This window comes from Salmo salar, chromosome 12, assembly GCF_965601325.2.
Source record: "Salmo salar chromosome 12, fSalSal1, whole genome shotgun sequence".
In the NCBI taxonomy this organism is placed as follows: domain Eukaryota; kingdom Metazoa; phylum Chordata; class Actinopteri; order Salmoniformes; family Salmonidae; genus Salmo; species Salmo salar.
In genome coordinates this window covers 57,260,154-57,281,729 of record NC_138302.1, presented here as the reverse complement: position 1 = coordinate 57,281,729, position 21,576 = coordinate 57,260,154, and the positions used below count along the sequence as shown (strand labels likewise).

Genomic DNA, 21,576 nt, shown 5'->3' with positions numbered 1-21,576 from the left:
GGCTCACTTATTTTTGCACCTGCATCAATTACTTTTTTATTACATTTTTCTACTACACACATGATTTCCTTTTCACCAACATATGGTATTGGTAAATATAAACCTGTAATGTCAGATCAAAAAGACTGGTTCTGATTAAATGAAGATTTCAATGTAAAAACAAAAAATATCTAATTGCAGCAGGGGTCCACATACTTTCAAGCAGCACTGTATGGGCAGTGGGATGCACTGGGAATGGTATTGGGGGAGGGCTGATGAGGGAGGGAAGAGGGGGTCCAGTTGATGAGTGATGTCATAGCAGCAGCTGGTGGTGAATCCTGCCCAGATGATATTATACCCCCTCTCCTCCCCCCTCTAGTCTCACCATCCCCCTCTCCTCTTTTGTCCCGTGTGAGTGTGTTTGCGTGCGTGCACCATTTACAAAAGAGATGAAAAGGTCACTGAATATTAATCAGACCGGTGATCTGAATTCCTAAGAGAGGTAGAAAGAAACAAGGAGTGTTTGGGGAGCTCCACTGGCCTTCTCTGAGGAGTGTGTCAACAACGTTTAACTCAATCCTCCCTGGATATAGAAGGGTGTGTGTCTGTCTGTTTGTATGTGTGTCTATTCAGCATATCTCAGTATAATGTTTAGCCCATTAGTGGTTGTCATAGTTTATGATCTGTTTCCTGTTTGTTGTGAGAGAGATAAACAGAACAGTGTTTATCTTGGACCAGAGTGTGTTTTGTTTACTTCCAAGCAGGATCCCTTTTTTCTGGGGCTTTGGACCGTGCCTTTGGATGGAAGGAAGGGAGATGTGCTCTTATCTTTGTCTGTGTCTGTGTCTCTGTCTGTTTGATGTTCACTTTGAGATAGGTCTCCCTCCCCTCTCTTTACTTCTAAATAACTGAGGCTTTTGACTAGAACATACAATATGCACACATTCATGGTCAACAAATGACCATTCATGGTCAGGATACGTTTAATATTACATGGCAACTACCAGCAGATGAAGAAGAGCGGATATTTCAGCGTTGACAAATTATTATTTAAAGAACATTCTCTTAAGGTGCAGTGTTTCCAAACAAGTGTACTGGCTTCAGTGCCATCCAGTATCAGGCTCCAAGCAGGAAGTAGATTAGAGGAGCTCATCCAATAGCAACAACTGTTGTCCAGCTGGATCATCCAATCCCAACAATGACACAGTATATTCAGCCAATGGAAACAACCGTACCAAGGAGAACTCATCATACGTTAACAGCCCTCTGCCCTGTGTGTGTCTGCTAGAGCAGTTAGAGAAACCTGTGTGTGTTGATTTAGGCAGAGATTCAAACAAACATGGATTAACGTGTGTGTTGCGTGTGTGTGTAATGAGATTGAATGTACTCACTGACCTTTTAGTTGTCAGTTGACATTTTCACGGTTTCTCCACAAGGTACATCTACTGTTTATTCTCCCTTCTCCCAGTCACTTTATCTGTCTTTATCGTTCTTCCTCTACCTTTTGTCTCTCCTCTACTCCCTCTCTCCATCTGTCCCCCTCTCCCTTACACACCCGCTCCGATCAGTCTCTTTTAGTCTTTGTTTCATGCCTGTTTCAAATTCAGCTTGATAGTTTTTTTCATTGGTGTAACCGCGTTTCGAATGAGGGTGGCCAAAGCAAGGAGAAACAGAGTAATGTTATCATGAAGACAGAACAAAGACATCATTGATACGTGTTGGCCACATTTATACAAAGGTAATCTATCTTTTCTTTTTCTTTTTTACAGCGGAGAATGGCCATCTAATGCTGCAGTAAACAACACCACACTCTCTTTCCCTCTTTCTTTTCCTTTCATTGTGAGAAAGTATTCCAAGTATGCATTGTTTTACTCCCTCTTCCCCTCTTTAACCCCTCCCCCTCTCCACATCCCCCTCTCTTTCTCTCACTCTCAAGCTAAGTATGCATGTAAGGTGTTTATATTTCTCCTCGCTCTCTCCCCTCTATCTGTCCAGGTTGACTCCAGAGGACAAGCGTCTGTTGTGGGAGAAGCGTTCATTCTGCCAGTCAGAGAGTGGTGCTCTGCCCCTGGTGCTGGCTAGTGCCCCCCGCTGGGAGTGGGCATGTCTGTCAGACATCTATGCCCTGCTCCGCCAGTGGGCATGTCTCAACCACCACGACGCACTGGGCCTTTTGCATGCCACGTAAGGGGACTGTGTGCGCGTGCGTGTGTGTGGTTGCCAGGCAATGGTTTCTGGGGCAACACTTGCCAGGGAAATAGCCACCTTGGCAACAGTCAGCAGGCAACGGTCACCAGAAGGCCTGCGGTCGCCATTCGACCTTGTCATGTTGTGTTAGGACTGTGTAAACAACAGACACATTGGCAGTTTGGGGACATGGTCAGAGACGGGAGTGGACCAGACTGGCTTAGAATCCTGTTCTGGAACATAAACACCATGAACTCACCTCAGCAGGGCAACATGCAAGGCATCACATGCATCACTCTCCTTTTAGAATTACAGTTCAAATATGAATGAGGATGTTAGCAATTTATGTTATTCTTCAATAACACAAACTCCGAAGCAAATCAGGGGGAGAAAAAATAGGTTTAGGTCTTTTTAGAAAACAATAAAAAGCATGAAAAAATAGACAGAATATAAACATTAGCAGTAAGCATAAAATCGTTCAGATTAAACACCTTGCATTCCTATAAAACACAACGGGCATATTTTAAATGCTGTTGCAATAAGAAATAGATTTCACACAAAGTTATAGAAAAGAGGTATTAACAAGTGTGATACCACATCTGAGAGAACATGGTTCATTACAGCACCGAGGACAGTTACCACAGGCACATTGACCACAATCATGAGGCTTGGTGAGATGATGAAGACCCTTATGATCCCTACCACATTCTTGTGAACACCACTGACACCTATCTCCAAAAGGACACGGTTGATGAATCTTATGATATTCCCTATCACGTAAACGTCGGATTTTAGCAGACAAACATTGGGCAATAGCACACTTGATAACCTGGATGAGGATGAGAGAAATAACCACAACTCCCACTATTGGAAGTATCATGCTCACCAAAAAACTTCCCCATGTACCGAATGTGGAAGACAACCACATGACTAAGCCTAAATCATCTGGATTGTAATCATGATATTTAGAGCCCTCAGTCCTGATCTTTTGGATTAGGTCAGTTATTTCCTCAGAATGATCAGGGATATTTGTACAGCCTCCAGCACCAATAACAGCACATGCAACCCCTTGTGCGGACAGAAGATAATCAAGGGCCAAACGATTTTGCAATGCCACAGTCCGAATGGCAACCATCTCAGCTGTAATTAACTCAAGACTCTCAACTGTACTATTAGCTAGGATTCCCAAAGGGCTAGTCGTATTAATAACTTCCCATGCTATCGAAAGAATACCATAAGATGGAAAAGCAATCGCAAAGAATCTCTCCGTTTCTGTAATCACACGTTTATGACGCTGTGAAAAAAGAGAATTCACCGAATGTCACGACATATCCCAAATAACCCGACCCCAATAACACTACCCTAATAACCCGACCCTTGCCACAACTTTGGTAACCAGGAATAGGCATAGGATCCACAGAGAAAGTAAGTCCCAGGAGCTATCATACCATTGTTGATGGTGTTACCAAAGGTATTGGCATAGAAAGTAGTCCCAGTGCCATTACTGAGTGTCCATTCAACAGACACTAGACATTCCGCAACCTTAGTACTGTCACGGACAGATAGATAGATCTGTTGTCTGATCACACTTACTCTGTCCTGCTTTGACAAACGCGTCCTGGTGCAGTTGAGACAAATTCCGAGAGAGTGACCTATTAAACCATAACCACCCAACAGGGGCATGTGTAAGAACTAGGTAAGGCGGTCGCTGATTTGTGTCATTGGTAATCTCAAATGAAGGAAGTTACCTATCACTCCAGGATGTCAGCTCCACCCCCAACTCATCCACAAGTTGTTGAATGGACACACATCCAGGAGTCTCAGGCCTCCTCCAGCACCTGTCTGCAGAACTAGGTACTCTCGCATGTTGATACGCAACATTCTTACCCAAATTAGTACCAATATTTGTCTTATACCAGTTAACATCTCTCCATATACCCAACATTTCACTCTGGTTTAAAGGAATAGCCCCTAATGGAATACCTGCCCTTCATGTGAATGGTTTGTACGTACAAACCCAACAATTACTTTGATTGACTACTGTGGCATAGTGTAGAGAGAGAGCTAGTAACGTATTGACGCCCGAGTGTCCCTCATCCATCGCTGTGTTAGAAATGGAAACACAACCCACATCCTGTATTAGGAGGAAACTCACAAGGAAAATCATTTAAAATGTCTTTCACTTGTCTGCAAGACAACAATATTTAATCGTCCTATTGTCAAGGTAATCATTCACCAAGTCCTTTAGAAGTGACCAGCTCTTCCACACTGGTATCAGTCCCACATAGATAACTATTAGAAGTTATGTTTTGACAGTCTGCCGGTAGTGAGGAATTCTTCTTCCGTTCCACTGGTTGCACTTCACCGGTGATCTTGTATCGTTTCAGGTACAGTCAAGAGATATTGCTGCAGCCTCAGACGGTAGATTCTCATAACCTGTAACGAAGGAAACAAAAAAAGTGAAAGTAACATGTCCTGGTTCCAAGAGAAATGTATATTTCACCTAGATTTCCCTAAGTCAGCATGTCCTGATTTTCAGGAAAAAGTTGGACCTTTCACCTAGATATCCCTAATATGATGACTGCGGTATACAACGTAGAAGCTTATCAGGTTCTGATCATCTTACTATGCTTCTTCACCCCAGATTGACCCCCAATTGCTAATCAATCAGTTCTATTCTCCAGGCTCATCAAAATGGACAACCATTTTTGCAATGGTACATGTATCCATCGTGATTTCCCCAGGACTTTTACTGCTGACCTTGATAAGGACCTTCCCATTTTGGCCCTAATATCTCTGTCACATATTTGTTTTACCATCACCCACTGTCCTGGCACTACATCATGTCCCCCCTTGGGAGTTATTCCCCATTAAAGAGTTGTATGCAATAGTTAAGCATCGTGTCACTCAAATAGTGTACTTCTGCTTTTCTCAAATCTAACGTGCCTGGTATTATCACATTGTCTGTTGTAGTACCTACCCATCCTACCTTCCTCACACCCCCTTCCATAATGCTTGAAACGTCTGTGTATAAGATAAACTCAGGGTTTTCCAACGAGTGATGCTATAAACCCATCAGAGAGCTGATCCAAAACCAACTCACAACAGTCGTGTTCAAGTAATGTGGTATCTGGAGGAAGCATCAGAGTAGCTGGATTACATGGTGTCTTTTCAACTATATCCATGTCCCATAGATCTTTAATCACTACTTTAGTAGCGTCCATAGCTTCCTTGCTAATGGGATATTGTTTTGTGCAAGGTAGTGCAACACCTGTCAAGCACACTGATTCCAAAGTTCCACACTCATTTTTCTTCGTAGTCCAAATAGTATTGTTCTGAACTGTAGAGCCTGCATCAACCTTCGTTGGACCAATAGAAATTGATAATGGTTTGTTTCATATCTTTCTTCGTCCCCCCCCCCCCCCCCCCACTCCTGTTGCTCTCATCTTCTTGCCTGTGTACTGAGGACATATCATATATGTTTTGCATAAGATATGGGCAATACAGTGACTTCAGCACCCATATCTACAAAATAATCTACTGCAAAGTTGTTAACAATCATGTTCACATATATTCCAGCCGATTTCATATGTACACCAGCTGAGATGGGACGTAAGAGGGAGTCTATTAGTTTACCGCCACAGCATCCAGCAAACTCTGCTGCTGAGCCGGAGAGAGCTTCTTACATTTCTGCAACAACATTGTGTCGTTAGTGTTGTCGTCCTGATTCCATTTTCCCTTAGATGGACCCTTCTTCTCCTGGCCACTTCTCATAAAATCACGTTTTCTTTTCCCGACATTCTCGTTGCCAGTGACCAGAAATCCCGCAATAATAACATACACCAGGTTTCTCTTCTACTGAACGAATAATGTTGTTGGTTTCACTCAGAACCTGCACAACTCTGATACCCACGTCTCGTGGATGCTTAAAAGTTTTTGACCATTCATCCAACTGTTTTGGAGATGCTGATTTATGTGTGATTACTGTCTCTAGAGGTTTGGCTTTACTCCCTTTTACAGCCTGTGTTCTGGTTGGCCTAAGACATCGTTCGTCGCCTGCTGTCAGAATCTGTTGACTCAATGCCAGGCAGTGCAGACCAGATGCTTGAAACCTGATCTGCCTTATACAACTCAATGTGAGGATAGATAGATTGATTGGACAACAGAGAAGTCACAGGTCAGGGTCACGTCTGATTTTTTTCACCTGTGTCTCCTGCTGCAATAGGGAATTTCTCCTTTTAAGGTCTTTATTTGTTCACCAAGAGCTTTCAAACTATCCTTTTCTCTCTGCAATGTCATAATATTAACTTCCAAAGTTGTATAATATATATCTCGATGTTTATATATTTATTTATCCCCAAAATATATATATTTATATAACCCCTTATGAGGACTCAAACCTCTTCTAGAACACAAATTGTTTCTGTAGGGCCTGGCTACCCATAACTTATGTTCACCACTAAGAGCTTGTTGAAAACGTACATTAACCACACGTGTAAAAATTGCTACTTCACTAGCAACTCACTTCTATGCAACAAGAAGGTTTCACAAAAACAGAGGCCTCAAAACTTTTAATAGAGTAAGGACTCCAACCTTTTAATAGAGTAAGGACTCCAACCTTTTAATAGAGTAACAAAGGACTAAACTCTGTAATAAAACAATGGACTTGAACGCTTATACATCACAGATACATATCACACATTGCATGCACTATTTTAACCTGATTTGGTTATTTTTAAATGATATTGGTCTAAACTCACCCAGCAATTCTGCCATCAATCAGGAGATAAAGAGTTGACTCCCCAAAGTGGGTTGTGCGCAGCCTTCTCTCTTTACTCTGGATCAACACACAGTTGATACGTTTTTCTGGTTGTTGTTGTTCAGACCAAATCATCCAGGTCATGGCACCAAGTGTTAGCAATTGATGTTATTCTTCAATAATACAAACTCCAAAGCAATTCAGGGGGAGGAAAATAGATTTATTTGAGAAGGACAAATCATATATGTTATGCTGGGAGATAGCTGTTCAGTCTCCCCTGTCCTCAGCTTTTTTTCACCGAACAAAGAAACAGGATGCCACTTATAACCCCCCCACCCTAGCCTGGGGTTGACCAATCAGAAGTCCTTGCAGTACAACTGGACCAATGGCCAAATAACAAGTATCCTGCCCCAGACTCAATGTACAGAACGTAGCACACGTAGCTCTGAGTTCAGGAGTGACAATCCACAGATTCTAAACAGATGTTGAACTGAAACCCAACTCCTATTTACATTGACAATTCCCTATTGATTGTTAATTCTAGTACTCTCATCCTCTGCGTTGTGTATTTATCTTCAAAGTGTTCTTATAAGGATAAATCCATGCATTTGTTTGACCTCTCAAATATGTCGTTATTTTGGATTGAAACAATGTAATAATTGAATGCATAATGGATTCAAATGTCTGTCAGCTTCCCTGATCAGGAGCTGAGGCGTACTGCAGTTCAGTGGATGGACTCCATCTCTGACCCTGAGCTACTGGACTTCCTGCCGCAGCTGGTGCAGGTAACACCTTTATAAATGCATTATGAATGTCTTACGAACACTTCACGAACACCTTAGCATAGGGGTATGTGGAGCTATATCAATATTTCTTACACCTATCCATTGCATCTTTCTCTAACCATCTCTCTCGCTTTCTCTCAGGCTCTGAAATATGAGTGTTACCTGGATAGCCCGTTGGTACGTTTCCTGCTACGGAGAGCCATAGGGGACATGCGCATCGCACACTACCTTTTCTGGTGAGACCTATCCAGATATCAGCCATATACTCAGCCTTTTCTGTCACACACAATTGGATGTAGGCTCTCACCGACATATACACATGTATACATGACACGTGCAGTGCCTTCAGAAAGTATTCACACCCCTTGACTTTTTCCACATTTTTGTTGTGTTACAGACTGAATTTAAAATTGATTCAATTGAGATTGTGTATCACTGACCTACACACAATACCCCATAATGTCAGTGGAACTTTGTTTCTAGAAATCTTTTCAAATTAATAAAAAATGAAAAGCTGAAATGGCTTGAGTCAATAAGTATTCAATCCCTTTGTTATGGCAAGCCTAAATAAGTTCAGGGGTAAAAATGTGTTTAATAAGTTGCATGGACTCACTCTTTGTACAATAATGTTGAACATGATTTTTGAATGACTACCTCATCTCTGTACCCCACACATACAATTATCTGCAAGGTCTCTCAGTCGAGTAGTGAATTGCTAACACAGATTCATCCACAAACACCAGGGAGGTTTTCCAATGCCTCACAAAGAAGGGCACCGATTGGTAGATGGGTAAAAATAAAATAAGCAGACATTGACTATCCCTTTGAGTATGGTGAAGTTATTAATTACACTTTGATGGTGTATCAATACACCCAGTAACTACAAAGATGCAGGCATCCTTCCTAACTCAGTTGCCGGAGAGGAAGGAATCCGCTCAGGGATTTCACCATGAGGCCTATGGTGACTTTAAAACAGTTTCAGAGTTGAATGGCTGTGATAGGAGAAAACTGAGGATAGATCAACAACTTTTTAGTTACTCAACAATACTAACCTAATTGACAGAGTAAAAAGAAGGAAGCCTGTACAGAATACAAATATTATAATATTGTAAAATATTTGGCAAAGCGATTAACTTTTTATCCTGAATAGTGTGTTATGTTTGGGGCAAATCCAATACAACACATTACTGTCACGAGTGCTGTCTTCAAATTCCCCGTCATAAATTAGCCAAGGCGCAGTGTGCCGGTAGTTCCACATATTTTATTTGTGAACTTGAACAAAAACAATAAACAGGTGAAACTGAAACAAACGTGACGTTCTGGGGCTGCTCACACACAGCTGCACAAAAACAAGATCCCACAAAAACACAGGGAAAAACAGGCTGCCTAAGTATGGCTTCCAATCAGAGACAACGATAGACAGCTGCCTCTGATTGGAAACCATACCCGGCCAAAACATAGAAAACAAAACATAGAATGCCCACCCACCTATCACACCCTGACCTAACTAAACAGAGAAAACACAGCTCTCCTAGGTCAGAGCGTGACAGTACCCCCCCCCCCCCCCCCCCAAAGGTGCGGACTCCCGGCCGCAAACCTGAACCTATTGGGGAGGGTCCGGGTGGGCATCTATAATTGGCGGCTCTGGTTCCGGGCGTAGCACCCCGCTTCTGTGTGTCCGGAGGAACCAGACCGTGGATCATCGCTGGAGGCTCTGGAACACCAACCGCCGCTGAAGACTCTGGGCTGAAGGCCACCGCTGAAGACTCTGGACTGTAGACTGCCGTTGAAGACTCTGGGCTGCAGACCGCCGTTGAAGACTCTGGGCTGCAGACTGCCGTTGAAGAATCTGGGCTGCAGACTGCCGGTGAAGGCTCCAGACTGGGGAACGTCGCTGGAGGCTCCGTACTGATGAGCGTCGCTGGAGGCTCCGTACTGATGAGCGTCGCTGGAGGCTCCGGACTGATGAGCGTCGCTGGATGCTCCGGACTGGGGAGCGTCGCTGGAGGCTCCGGACTGGGGAGCGTCGCTGGAGGCTCCGGACTGGGGAGCGTCGCTGGAGGCTCCGGACTGGGGAGCGTCGCTGGAGGCTCCGGACTGAGGAGCGTCGCTGGAGGCTCCGGACTGAGGAGCGTCGCCGGAGGCTCTGGACTGTGAAGCGTCATTATAGGTTCCGGACTAGGGACCATTGCTGCAAGCTCCATGCTATGGATCATCTCTACAGGTTCCGCGTCATGGATCATCACTGGAGGCTTCGTGCCATGGATCATCTCTACAGGATCCGGGCCATGGATTACCTCTACAGGCTTCGTGCCATGGAACATCCCTACAGGCTCCAGGCCATGGATCATCACTAGAGGCTTCGTGCCATGGATCATCTCTACAGGCTTCGGACCATCGATTATCACTGGAGGCTTTATTCGTGGAGCTGGAACAGGTGTCACCGGACTGGGGAGACACACTGAGGACCGAGTGTTCAAAGCAGGCACCGGCCGTACTGGGCTATGGAGGTGTACTGGAGGAAAAGTGCGAGGAGCAGGCACAGGACGTACTGGGCTATGGTGGCGCACTGGAGGGAGAGTGCGCGGAGCAGGCACAGGACGTACTGGGCTCTGGAGGCGCGCTGGAGGGCAGGAATGCTGAGCGGGCATACTCCAAGCTGGCTGAGTGCCAACCTTAGCACGACAACGGTGAGGAGCTTGCACCGAGCGCACCGGGCTGTGAGTGCGCATGGGCGACACCGTGTGCACCACCGCATAACACGGTGCTTGTACAGTCACTCGCTCCCCACGGTAAGCACGGGGAGTTGGCTCAGGTCTTAAACCCGTCTTAGCCAAACTACCCGTGTGCCCCCCCCCCCCCAAAAAAAATGTTTGGCTGCTGCCTCTCGGGTCTCCTGTAGCTCTCTTAGCTTTTCTTCCCAGTATCGCCGTTCCGCCTTCGCTGCCTCTATCTCATCCGGCGGGCGGCAATACTCTCCCGGCCTTGTCGAAGGTCCTGCCCCATCCAGGATCTCTTCCCAGGTCCATTCCTCTGAACCACACTGCTTGGTCCCGCTCGTCTTCCTGGTGAGTGCACTCTGCTTGGCTTTCTTTTGGTGGTATCTTCTGTCACGAGTGCTGTCTTCAAATTCCCCGTCATAAATTAGCCAAGGCGCAGCATGTTGGTAGTTCCACATATTTTATTTGTGAACTTGAACAAAAACAATAAACAGGTGAAACTGAAACAAACGTGACGTTCTGGGGCTGCTCACAAACAGCTGCACAAAAAATAAGATCCCACGAAAACAAAGGGAAAAACAGGCTGCCTAAGTATGGTTTGCAATCAGAGACAATGATAGACAGCTGCCTCTGATTGGAAACCATACCCGGCCAAAACATAGAAAACAAAACATAGAATGCCCACCCACCTATCACACCCTGACCTAACTAAACAGAGAAAACACAGCTCTCCTAGGTCAGAGCGTGACAATTACTGAGTACCACTCTCCATATTTTCAAGCATAATGGTGGCTGCATCAGGTTATGTGTATTCTTGTAATTGTTATGGACTGGGGAGTATTTCAGGATAAAAAATAAATGAATGGAGCTAAACACATGCAAAACCCTAGAGGAAAACCTGGTTCAGTCTGCTTTGCACCAGACACTGGGAGATAAATTCACCTTTCAGCAGAACAATAACCTAAAACACAAGGCCAAATCTACATGGGAGTTGCTTACCAAGAAGTCAGTGAATGCTGTGGAGTTACAGTTTTGATTTAAATCTGATTGAAGGTATATGGCACGACCTGAAAAAGGTTGTCTAGCAATGATAAACAACCAATTTGACAGAGCTTGAATAATTTTTATGAACAATCCAGGTGTGGAAAGCTCATCAGAGATTTATCCCCCAAAATATATTTTAATCCCAGTTTGTAAAACAATGTGGAAAAAGTCAAGGGGTGTTAATACTTGCTGAAGGCACTGTATGCAAATGAGATATTTCTATATTTAATTTTCAATAACTGTGCAAACATTTCCAAAAACATGTATTCATTCACTTTGTCGTTATGGGGTATTGTGTAGATGTGTGAGAAAAGAAATAAAGAATCAATTTTGAATTCAGGCTGTAATGTGGAATAAGTCAAGTGGTATGAATACTTCCTGAAGGCACTGTACATCCAACCACCTCTAATTCACATAGACTTCAGTCATTTCATGACTCACATTCGCTCACAGAAACACCCGCTTAATCATACAGTACTGCACTGGAGCCCATACATGACAATGCAGTAATGTACAACGATATCATTGACACTTTGTATGTATGTTTGTCCTGTTGAAGACATGTCGCCACCTGCTGGACAGATTGGGAAATGCCAGAACAAACTTTATGCAGTATACATTAGGATTTTCAGAATGGATTCTTAAAAATGACTTAACACAATAGCATCAGAACACAAAGTACACCATTTTATATATTTACACAATATACAGTACTGCACAATGGACTGTAACAGAGAGTTGCAGTCCGTTTTAGAATGGGTGGCTAGTAATAAACTAGTCCTGACCATCTCTAAAACTAAGAGCATTGCATTTGGTACAAATCATTCCTTATGTTCTAGACCTCAGCTGAATCTGATCATGAATAATGTGTGGCTGTTGAGCAAGTTGAGGAGACAAAATGATTTGGTGTTACCTTGGATTAAAACATATTATCATGGTAAACTGTCATGGTCAAAACATATTGATTCAATGGTTTTAAAGATGGGAAGAGGTCTGTCCGTGATAACGAGATGCTTTGCTTTCGTGACACCACACTCCACAAAGCAAGTCCTACAAGCTCTAGTTTTATCTTATCTTGATTATTGCTCAGTTATATGGTCAGGTGCTGCAAGAAGGACCTAGAAAAAACTGCAGTTGTCCCAGAACAGAGCTGCACATCTTACTCTTTACTGTAATCAGAGGGCTAATAATATGCATGCCAGTCTCTCTTGGCTAAAGGTAGAGGAGAGACTGACTGCATAATTTTTTTGATTTTATAAGAAACATTGTGTTAAATTCCAAATTGTTTGTAATGTCAACTTATACACAGCACTGACAGACACCCTTACCCCACCAGACATGCCACCAGGGGTCTTTTCACAGTCCCCAAATCCAAAACAAATTCAAGAGAGCATACAGTATTATATAGAGCCATGATTGCATGGAACTCCCATCTCAGATTGCTCAAGTTAACAGCAAACCTGGTTTAAAAAACAGGTAAAGCAACACCTCACGGCACAACGCCTCTCCCCTATTTGACCTAGATATTGTGTGTATGTACTGATATGTAGGCTATGTGTGACGTTTGAAATGTATGTAGTTCTGTCCTTGAGCTGTTCTTGTCTATTAATATTCTGTACTATGTCATGTTTCATGTTCTGTGTGGACCCCAGGAAGAGTAGCTGCTGCTATCACAACAGCTAATGGGGATCCTATTAAACTACTAATACCAAGTATGACCAATAGCCAGGTAGATATTGGCCCTGTTGGAGTACTTCAGAAATGCGTTCTTCTTTCCTACATTACTTTAAGAATACAGACCTGAATTGTTTGAATTTGTGAAAATGATAGGGTAACATTACTTTTACCACCAGATCATTTCTAGATCTGTGCTTGCCTCAAGGAAAAAAGGAAGGATGGATACATTTCTAAAGTATTTGAACACGGCCATCGTTGTAAAACAGTTTCTTTACGTGTTTTGAACCTCTCTCTCACTCTCCCAGGTTGTTGAAGGACACTCTGCAGGACAGTCAGTTCAGTGGGAGGTACCAGCACCTGTTAGCAGGCCTGCTGTGCTGTGTGGGTCGGGGTCTCCGAGAGGAGTTTGACAGACAGTGCTGGCTGGTCACCATCCTGGCTAAAGTAGCCCAACGTGTCCGGGACGCCTCTCCCTCCAGCAGACAGGCCATCCTTCGGGAGGGACTGGAGGAGGTCAGGCAGTTCTTCTCAGTCAGTAGCAGCTGCCGTCTCCCCCTCAACCCTGGCATGCTGGTCAAAGCCATCAACATACAGGTACGTGTTTTTTTTATTTCATTTTTTATTTAACCTTTATTTTGACAGGGAGTCCAATGCTGAGACTGAGGTCTCTTTCCCAGATGCACCGCAATACACATCAAAATACAATAAACACATTAAACTACACATTCATATACACAATAAAATGCACATTATTATACACGAAAAGCTAAACACAATCATCAAAAACGGACACATTCTTCAGTTAAAAGGTCCCCTAACAGCTGTCTGAAATGCCCTAGAGGCACCAATTCCTCCCATTTTAAAGTGTATTGTAGATCCACACGTAAGGTGCAAGGAAATGAAAGGCTGATTTACCTAACTCTCTAAACACCAAAGGATTCTCCAGAGTTAACCAACCCTGTGAACGGGTTTGGTAACTTGTCATTTTCAATCTTAACAGTGATGCTAGGTAAGTCGAAGTTTGTGGAGCAGGGCTTTGTAAACAAAAAGAGCGTGACGATGTGACCTAGGTGACTTCAAAGACGTCCAGCCAACCTTTTGGTAAAGAATACAGTGATGAGTAATACAACTGTCTGTGATAAAACGAAGGGCGCTATGAAAACGTAGAGGCACATGCACTTTGATAAATTGTAGCACCATAATCAAGAATCGGTAGAAAGGTTGACTGCACAACCAGCTTCCTGCTAACTAGAGAGAGACAAGATCTGTTTCTGTAAAAAAAAAAAAAAAGGCCACTTTTTAAGTCTTAGTTTCTTAACAAGCTCAGTGATATGTTTTTTTAAACAATAAATCATTGTCTATCCAAATACCAAGGTGTTTGTATGCAAGGACTCGTTTGATTATAGAACCATCCGATGAGTAAAGAGGTAATCCATCCGAGACAATCTTACAAGAACTTGAAAACAACATGTATTTAGTTTTAAATCAGTAAGGGCTTCCTGCACAACTGCAAAATCGGACTGTAGCCTTGTCACAGCCAGGTCAGCAGTCGGGGCAATTGCCTATGTAATAGTATCATCCGCATATAAATTACATTTAAAAATGTTAACAGATTAATAGCGTTTATATAAATACTGAAAAGAACAGGTCCTAGTATTGACTCCTGCGGAACAACTTTATGTACTTCAAGAAATTCAAGAAACCCCGTCAATCACAATGCCTGAGGTCTGACACTAAGATAACCATGACCAGGCGTCAGAGCTCAGGCCTATCGACGACAACTTATTCAATGAAATAGCATGATCAACAGTATCAAAAGCTTTTGACAGGACCACAAGCAAAGCAGCACATTTCATTTTAGTGTCTAAAGCAATGACATGATCATTAACAACTAAAATGGTTGCTGTAATAATGCTATGTCCAGGCCTGAACCCTGATTGGCTTACATTAAAATACATTTCTCAGATAAAAAGAGCAAAGTTGTACATTTACCAAGGATTAGAGAATCTTAGCTGTACAAGGAAGCCTTGAAATGGGGCGATAATTATTAAGATCACTACTATCCCCGCCCTTATGGAGTGGCAGCACAAGAGCTGATTTCCATACTTTTGGAATATTTCCTGATAACAATGTTAAATAGAAAATGAGGGTTATTGAGCCAACAATGATGGGCGCTACACACTTAAGCAGACCAAGATCCAAATAGTCGGCCCATGTGGATTTCTTGTTGTCTATTGCTAGCAAAGCATCCAGGACTTATTTTTCTGTATATAGCCTAATAGAAAATCTTTGTCTATAATTTCTCTGATCATTCTGCAAGTTTACCCTATCAGCATCCAGACCAATATCATTGTGAATAGGCTTAGAAGTTCCTTTCAAAGAGATAGCCCGCTGAAATAAAATTGTGATTTAAATGCATCAATGATGGCATTTTTGTCCGTAATGAAGCCTGTTTGAATTAAGATGTTGGCAGAGAGGATGAAGAACTTCAGGGATTTGACAGTTTTCCAGAATTTAGCCGGGTTCCCGTTACAATTGGAGAGCGGTTACATAATAATCAGATTTACCCTTTCTGATTTGTGTTACACAATGATTCCTCAGTTGCTTAAAAGTTTGCCAGTCTTGGCCTAAGCCTGTGTTCCTGGCCTTGACCCAAGCATCATCTCTTTTATGAATGATAATTCCCTGGTCAAATGTAGGATACTGTAGAGAATGGGGACGCATGCCCATGGTTTGTTTGCATAAATGCTAATGCACAGTGTCTTTGGTTGCTTGTGTGTATGTCTGCCTCTGGGTGTTCTGTGTTCAATCGTAGTATGTGTATGTTTGTTTTGTGTTTAAGTATGTGTATGTGCACCTGTGTGTGTTTTTAGTCTGTATGTACGCTCCTGTGTGTGTGTATTTGATCTCTAATCCTTTCTCTCATCTCCTGTCTGCAGTCGTGTTCCTACTTCAACTCCAATGCCGTGCCCCTCAAACTGTCCTTCCAGAACCTGGACCCTCGAGGAGACAACATCAACGTCATCTTCAAGGCACACACTCTAAACTACTGAATCAACAAACCACTTAATTGTGCCTTTCTGAACCCTTGTTGACCTTCGACATTTGTGACCTCTGTGTCTTGTGCCCTTTGACCTCTGCTTCCCAGTCAGGTGATGACCTGCGCCAGGACATGCTGACCTTGCAGATCATCCGCATCATGAACAAGATCTGGATCCAGGAGGGACTGGACATGAGGATGGTCATCTTCAGATGCTTCTCTACTGGACGAGGCAGAGGTGAGTAGGAAGGAAGGGAGGGGGGGGATAAGAGTTGGGGATGAGTTACAATACTGACTCACTCCCCTCTCTACCTCTATCCTCCCCCTCTTTCTCCTCCCTTCTATCCCACCCTCGCTCTACCTCTTCCTTCCCCTCTCCCTCTCTCTCTGTAAGGTATGGTGGAGATGATTCCCCAGGCGGAGACTCTGAGGAAGATCCAGGGGGAACATGGAGTGACTGGTTCCTTTAAGGACCGCCCCCTGGCTGACTGGCTACAGAAACACAACCCTACAGAGGACGAGTACGAGAAGGTACGGTCACTAAAGCGCACGCACAGTTTTTCGCATGCATGCACGCACGCACACACACTCTCTTTCTGTCTCTCTCTGTCTCTCGCTCTCTCTCTGTCGTACACACTTTGACCTGTAACCTCTAACCCTGTTCCATGTCATGCTAGGCTGTGGAGAACTTCATTTACTCGTGCGCAGGCTGCTGCGTGGCCACCTACATCTTGGGTATCTGTGACCGCCACAATGACAACATCATGCTGAAGACCAGCGGTCACATGTTCCACATCGACTTCGGCAAGTTCCTGGGACATGCACAAATGTTTGGCAACATCAAACGGTGAGCCCGGGAGGCAGAGAGGACGCTGGGAAATGTATGCCCAACTTCAATTTAAAATCTAGCTGTAGCCCCTATCGCTAGGACAGAGGATCACAACTTTAGCCACTTAGTCTTTGTTTTTGGCTATGCCTTACCGAAGGGTCCTTGCTATCTAGAATCCATTGGATGTCCCAACTCTGATGTCACCCCATCAAAGTTGACATTTAAAATGGTTAAGGTAAGGGTAGGGGTTAATGTTAGGGCTTAGGGTATGGACGTCCCAAGGATCCCGGACACTGTCTTCTTCTGATTGCTTAGTGTTTCTCTCTCTCTCTCTGTGTGTGTGTGTGTGTGTGTGTGTGTGTGTGTGTGTGTGTGTGTGTGTGTGTGTGTGTGTGTGTGTGTGTGTGTGTGTGTGTGTGTGTGTGTGTGCGTGTGCGTGTGATTGTGATTGTCAGGGACCGTGCTCCGTTTGTGTTCACCTCTGACATGGCCTATGTCATCAACGGAGGAGACAAACCTTCCAGTCGCTTCCATGACTTTGTGGACCTGTGCTGTGAGGCCTACAACCTCATCCGCAAACACGCACACCTCTTCCTCAACCTACTGGGACTGGTGCGTACACACACATACACACACAAGCACACGCACATGCGCGCACACACACTGACGTTTTCCTGTGTTTCCTGTGTAAGATGTTGTCATGTGGCATCCCTGAGCTGTCCGACCTGGATGATCTGAAGTACGTCTACGATGCGCTGAGACCTCACGAGTCTGAGGCTGACGCCACCATGTACTTCACCAGGTACACACACACACACACACACACACACACACACACACACACACACACACACACACACACACACACACACACACACACACATACTTCTGTTTCAATGTCTGACGTCAGATAGCGCGACGGCCGCCTGCACTGATAACTCGCAAGCACCCATGGGATAGCTAGAAAGACGTTCAGCTACAATATGCTGTCGAAAATGTTACCAAGGCGACACCGTCCACTGAACCCCCTTTCATCTTCAAAAGAGTCAGTTCATCTTACCAAAAACGATAAACCTGAAGCTAACATTTCCAGTTTTCACTACCTAATTCTGCATTTACTGTAGGTGTTTTTTGGTGGTAGAATCATTTATGAAATTCAAAATGTGCATGAAAATTTGCTCGCTGCTTGCTGGCTGAACCAGGATCAAATCAATCCATATGAAACGAAAGGGAGGGATGCTAACAACGCTAGTTCACACACTCAATGCTGAGTACACCATCTTGCAAGCTAGCTAGTGTATTGGAGTTCTAGCAAATTTGTGTGATATCTGTTCTGCCCTGATTAATGCGCCGAGTTCTGCAGCACAGCTGAGTTCCACATTCTACATGACAGATTGGTTGAGGTGACGAGCGTCACGTAGGAGTGATGCCTTCTGACACGAGACTATGACTTCTGTATATAACTCTATACTGTAGACCTATAGACCGTATAGTCATAGACTGTGTGTCTCTGTCTGGTTTTTGCATTTGTCCGCTATGGTTATCTCTTGTTTGACTCATCTCCCTCTCCCCCTCTCTCTCTCTCTCTCGCTCTCTCTCTCTCTCTCTCTCTCTCTCTCTCTCCTTTCTCTATCTCCTCTCTCTCTGTCTTTCTGTCTTTCTCTTTTGTCTCTCTTTCTCTAGGTTGATAGAGTCCAGTCTGGGCAGTGTTGCCACTAAGTTGAACTTCTTCATCCATAACTTGGCTCAGATGAAGTTTGCCTCATCCGAGGAGCGTCCTGTGCTCTCCTTCGCCCCACGGGTTTACACCCTCAAGACTGACGGACTCATCCGCAACCTCTTTGTCTGCCGACACATACGAACCTACAGCCCCAGCAAAGGATACGTAAGTCTACAGTCATACACACCTACGACCATAGTAAATTAAACATACGTAAGTCTAAAGTCATGTACACCTACGACCATAGTAAATTAAACATACGTAAGTCTACAGTCATGTACACCTACGACCATAGTAAATTAAACATACGTAAGTCTACAGTCATGTACACCTACGACCATAGTAAATTAAACATACGTAAGTCTACAGTTGCATGTACACCTACGACCATAGTAAATTAAACATACGTAAGTCTACAGTCATGTACACCTACGACCATAGTAAATGAAACATACGTAAGTCTAAAGTCATGTACACCTACGACCATAGTAAATTAAACATACGTAAGTCTACAGTCATGTACACCTACGACCATAGTAAATTAAACATACGTAAGTCTACAGTTGCATGTACACAAAGGCCACACAAGGGATATTTTGGTCGTGCACTATACTACATATACACATACAGAACCAGCAAATGAAAGCTTTTTAAGATGTATAAACATATGCACCTAGACCAGGGGTTTTCAACTCTTACCCTATGAGGTCCGGAGCCTGCTGGTTTTCTGTTCAACCTGATAATTAATTGCGCACACCTGGTGTCCCAGGTCTTAATCAGTCCCTGGCTAGAAGGGAACAATGAAAAATAGCAGTGGAACTTGCTTCGAGGTCCAGAGCTTAGTTTGAGGGACCTACACCAATAGTATAGGCTCAGCAAAAAATCTAAAATTCAAACTGCCTCTCCCTAACCCACAGTATAGCCTCAGTAAAGGATACATCATGTGAGATTAACTTTTCTATGGTTTAAGCCAGTGCCGCGGAACACATACTGCTGCAGCATGGGCGGGAATCTGGCCCACCGCTGTTTCAGCAACTCTCTCCTCTGTCCTTCCTCTCTATCCTATCCCCCCCCCCCCAAAAAAAAAATATATATGTTTAAAAGATCAACTTTGCTCCAGTATGTAACTCCTGTGTAGCATACAAATCAAATACAATCACATTTTATTTGTCACATGTGCCGAATACAACCGGTGTAGACCTTACCGTGAAATGCTTACGTACGAGCCCTTAACCAACAACGCAGATCAAAAATGGAGTTAAGAAAATGTTTACTAAATTATCTAAGGTAAAAAGTAACACAATAAAATAACAATAACAAGGCTATATACAGGTGGTACCGGTACCGAGTCACTGTGCGGGGGTACGGGTTAGTCGAGGTAAATTCTACATGTAGGTAGGGGTCAAAGTGACTATGCATAGATAATAAACAGCGAGCAGCAACAGTGTAAAAACAAAGGTTGGTGGTGGGTCAATTTAAATAGTCCTGGTGGCCATTTGATTAATTGTTCAGCAGTCTTATGGCTTGGAGGTAGAAGCTGTTAAGGAGCCTTTTGGACCTAGATTTGGCGCTTTGGTACCGATTGCCGTGTGGTAGCAGAGAGAACGGACTATGACTTGGGTGACTGGAGTCTTTGACAATTTTTGGGGCTTTCCTCTGACACCACCTAGTATACAGGTCCTGGATGGCAGGAAGCTTGGCCCCAGTGATGTACTAGGCCATACGCACTAGCCTCTGTAGTGCCTTATGGTCGGATGCCGAGCAATTGTCATACCAGGTGGTGATGCAACCACTCAGGATGCTCTCAATGCTGCACAACCTTTTGAGGATCTGGGGACCCATACCAAATCTTTTCAGTCTCCTGAGGGGGAAAAGGGGTTATCGTACCTTCTTCCCGACTGTCTTGGTGTGTTTGGACCATGATAGTTTGTTGGTGATGTAGACACCAAGTAACTTGAAACTCTCAACCTGCTCCACTACAGTCCCGTCGATGTGAATGGGGGTGTGTTCGGCCCTCCTTTTCCTGTAGTCCACAATCATCTCCTTTGTCTTGCTCACGTTTAGGGAGAAGTGGTGGTCCTGGCACCACACTGCCTGGTCTCTGACCTCCTCCCTACCACTGTTGTGTTGTCAGAAAACTTAATTATGGTGTTGGAGTCGTGCTTGGCCACACAGTGGTGGGTGAACAGGAGGGGACTAAGCACGCACCCCTGAGGGGCCCCGTGTTGAGGATCAGCGTGGCAGATGTGTTGTTGCCTACCCTTACCAGCTGGGGGAGGCCCATCAGGAAGTCCAGGATCCAATTGCAGAGGGAGGTGTTTAGTCCCAGGGCCCTTAGTGATGAGCTTTGTGGGCACTATGGTGTTGAATGCTGAGCTGTAGTCAATGAACAGCATTCTCACATAGGTGTTCCTATTGTCCAGGTGGGAAAGGGCAGTGTGGAGTGCAATTCCATCCTCTGTGGGGGCAGTGTGCAAATTGGAGGGGGTCTAGGGTTTCCAGGATGATGGTGTTGATGTAAGCCATTACCAGCCTTTCAAAGCACTTCTTTTTATTTATTTATTTAACCAGGTAAGTTGACTGAGAACACATTCTCAATTACATCAACAACCTGGGGAATAGTTTCAGGGGATAGGAGGGGGATGAATGAGCCTATTGTAAGATGGTGACCGTGATGGTATGAGGACCAGATTGAGAATTTAGCCAGGACACCGAGGTTAACATCCCTACTCTTACAATAAGTGCCATGGGATCTTTCGTGACCACAGAGAGTCAGGACACCCGTTTAACATCCAAAAGACAGCAACCTACACAGGGCAATGTCCTGGGATATATT

General features: G+C 44.1%; 1 protein-coding gene and 1 long non-coding RNA gene across 3 annotated transcripts in view; one reads left to right on the top strand and one right to left on the bottom strand.

Moving 5' to 3' along the window:
* Nucleotides 1-21,576, top strand: part of LOC106565096 (phosphatidylinositol 4-phosphate 3-kinase C2 domain-containing subunit beta-like) — a 73,824-nt gene that overhangs the window by 45,588 nt on the left and 6,660 nt on the right. For both annotated transcript variants that reach the window (XR_006758021.2, XM_014131802.3), the window contains exons 16-26: nucleotides 1,975-2,163; nucleotides 7,617-7,710; nucleotides 7,852-7,946; nucleotides 13,457-13,745; nucleotides 16,091-16,183; nucleotides 16,300-16,429; nucleotides 16,586-16,722; nucleotides 16,869-17,038; nucleotides 17,476-17,632; nucleotides 17,713-17,822; nucleotides 18,704-18,905. Coding sequence is in view for 1 of the 2 variants with exons in the window: in XM_014131802.3 (XP_013987277.1) it covers nucleotides 1,975-2,163; nucleotides 7,617-7,710; nucleotides 7,852-7,946; nucleotides 13,457-13,745; nucleotides 16,091-16,183; nucleotides 16,300-16,429; nucleotides 16,586-16,722; nucleotides 16,869-17,038; nucleotides 17,476-17,632; nucleotides 17,713-17,822; nucleotides 18,704-18,905 (1,666 nt within the window). In the remaining variant the exon portion in view is untranslated. The remainder of the gene's footprint in view (nucleotides 1-1,974; nucleotides 2,164-7,616; nucleotides 7,711-7,851; nucleotides 7,947-13,456; nucleotides 13,746-16,090; nucleotides 16,184-16,299; nucleotides 16,430-16,585; nucleotides 16,723-16,868; nucleotides 17,039-17,475; nucleotides 17,633-17,712; nucleotides 17,823-18,703; nucleotides 18,906-21,576) is intronic.
* On the bottom strand, nucleotides 2,494-7,234 carry LOC106565099 (uncharacterized). The gene is made up of 2 exons (XR_001319610.3): nucleotides 6,927-7,234; nucleotides 2,494-4,602 (listed from the first exon to the last, which is right to left on the bottom strand). It is a non-coding gene; the product is annotated as an uncharacterized LOC106565099 (long non-coding RNA).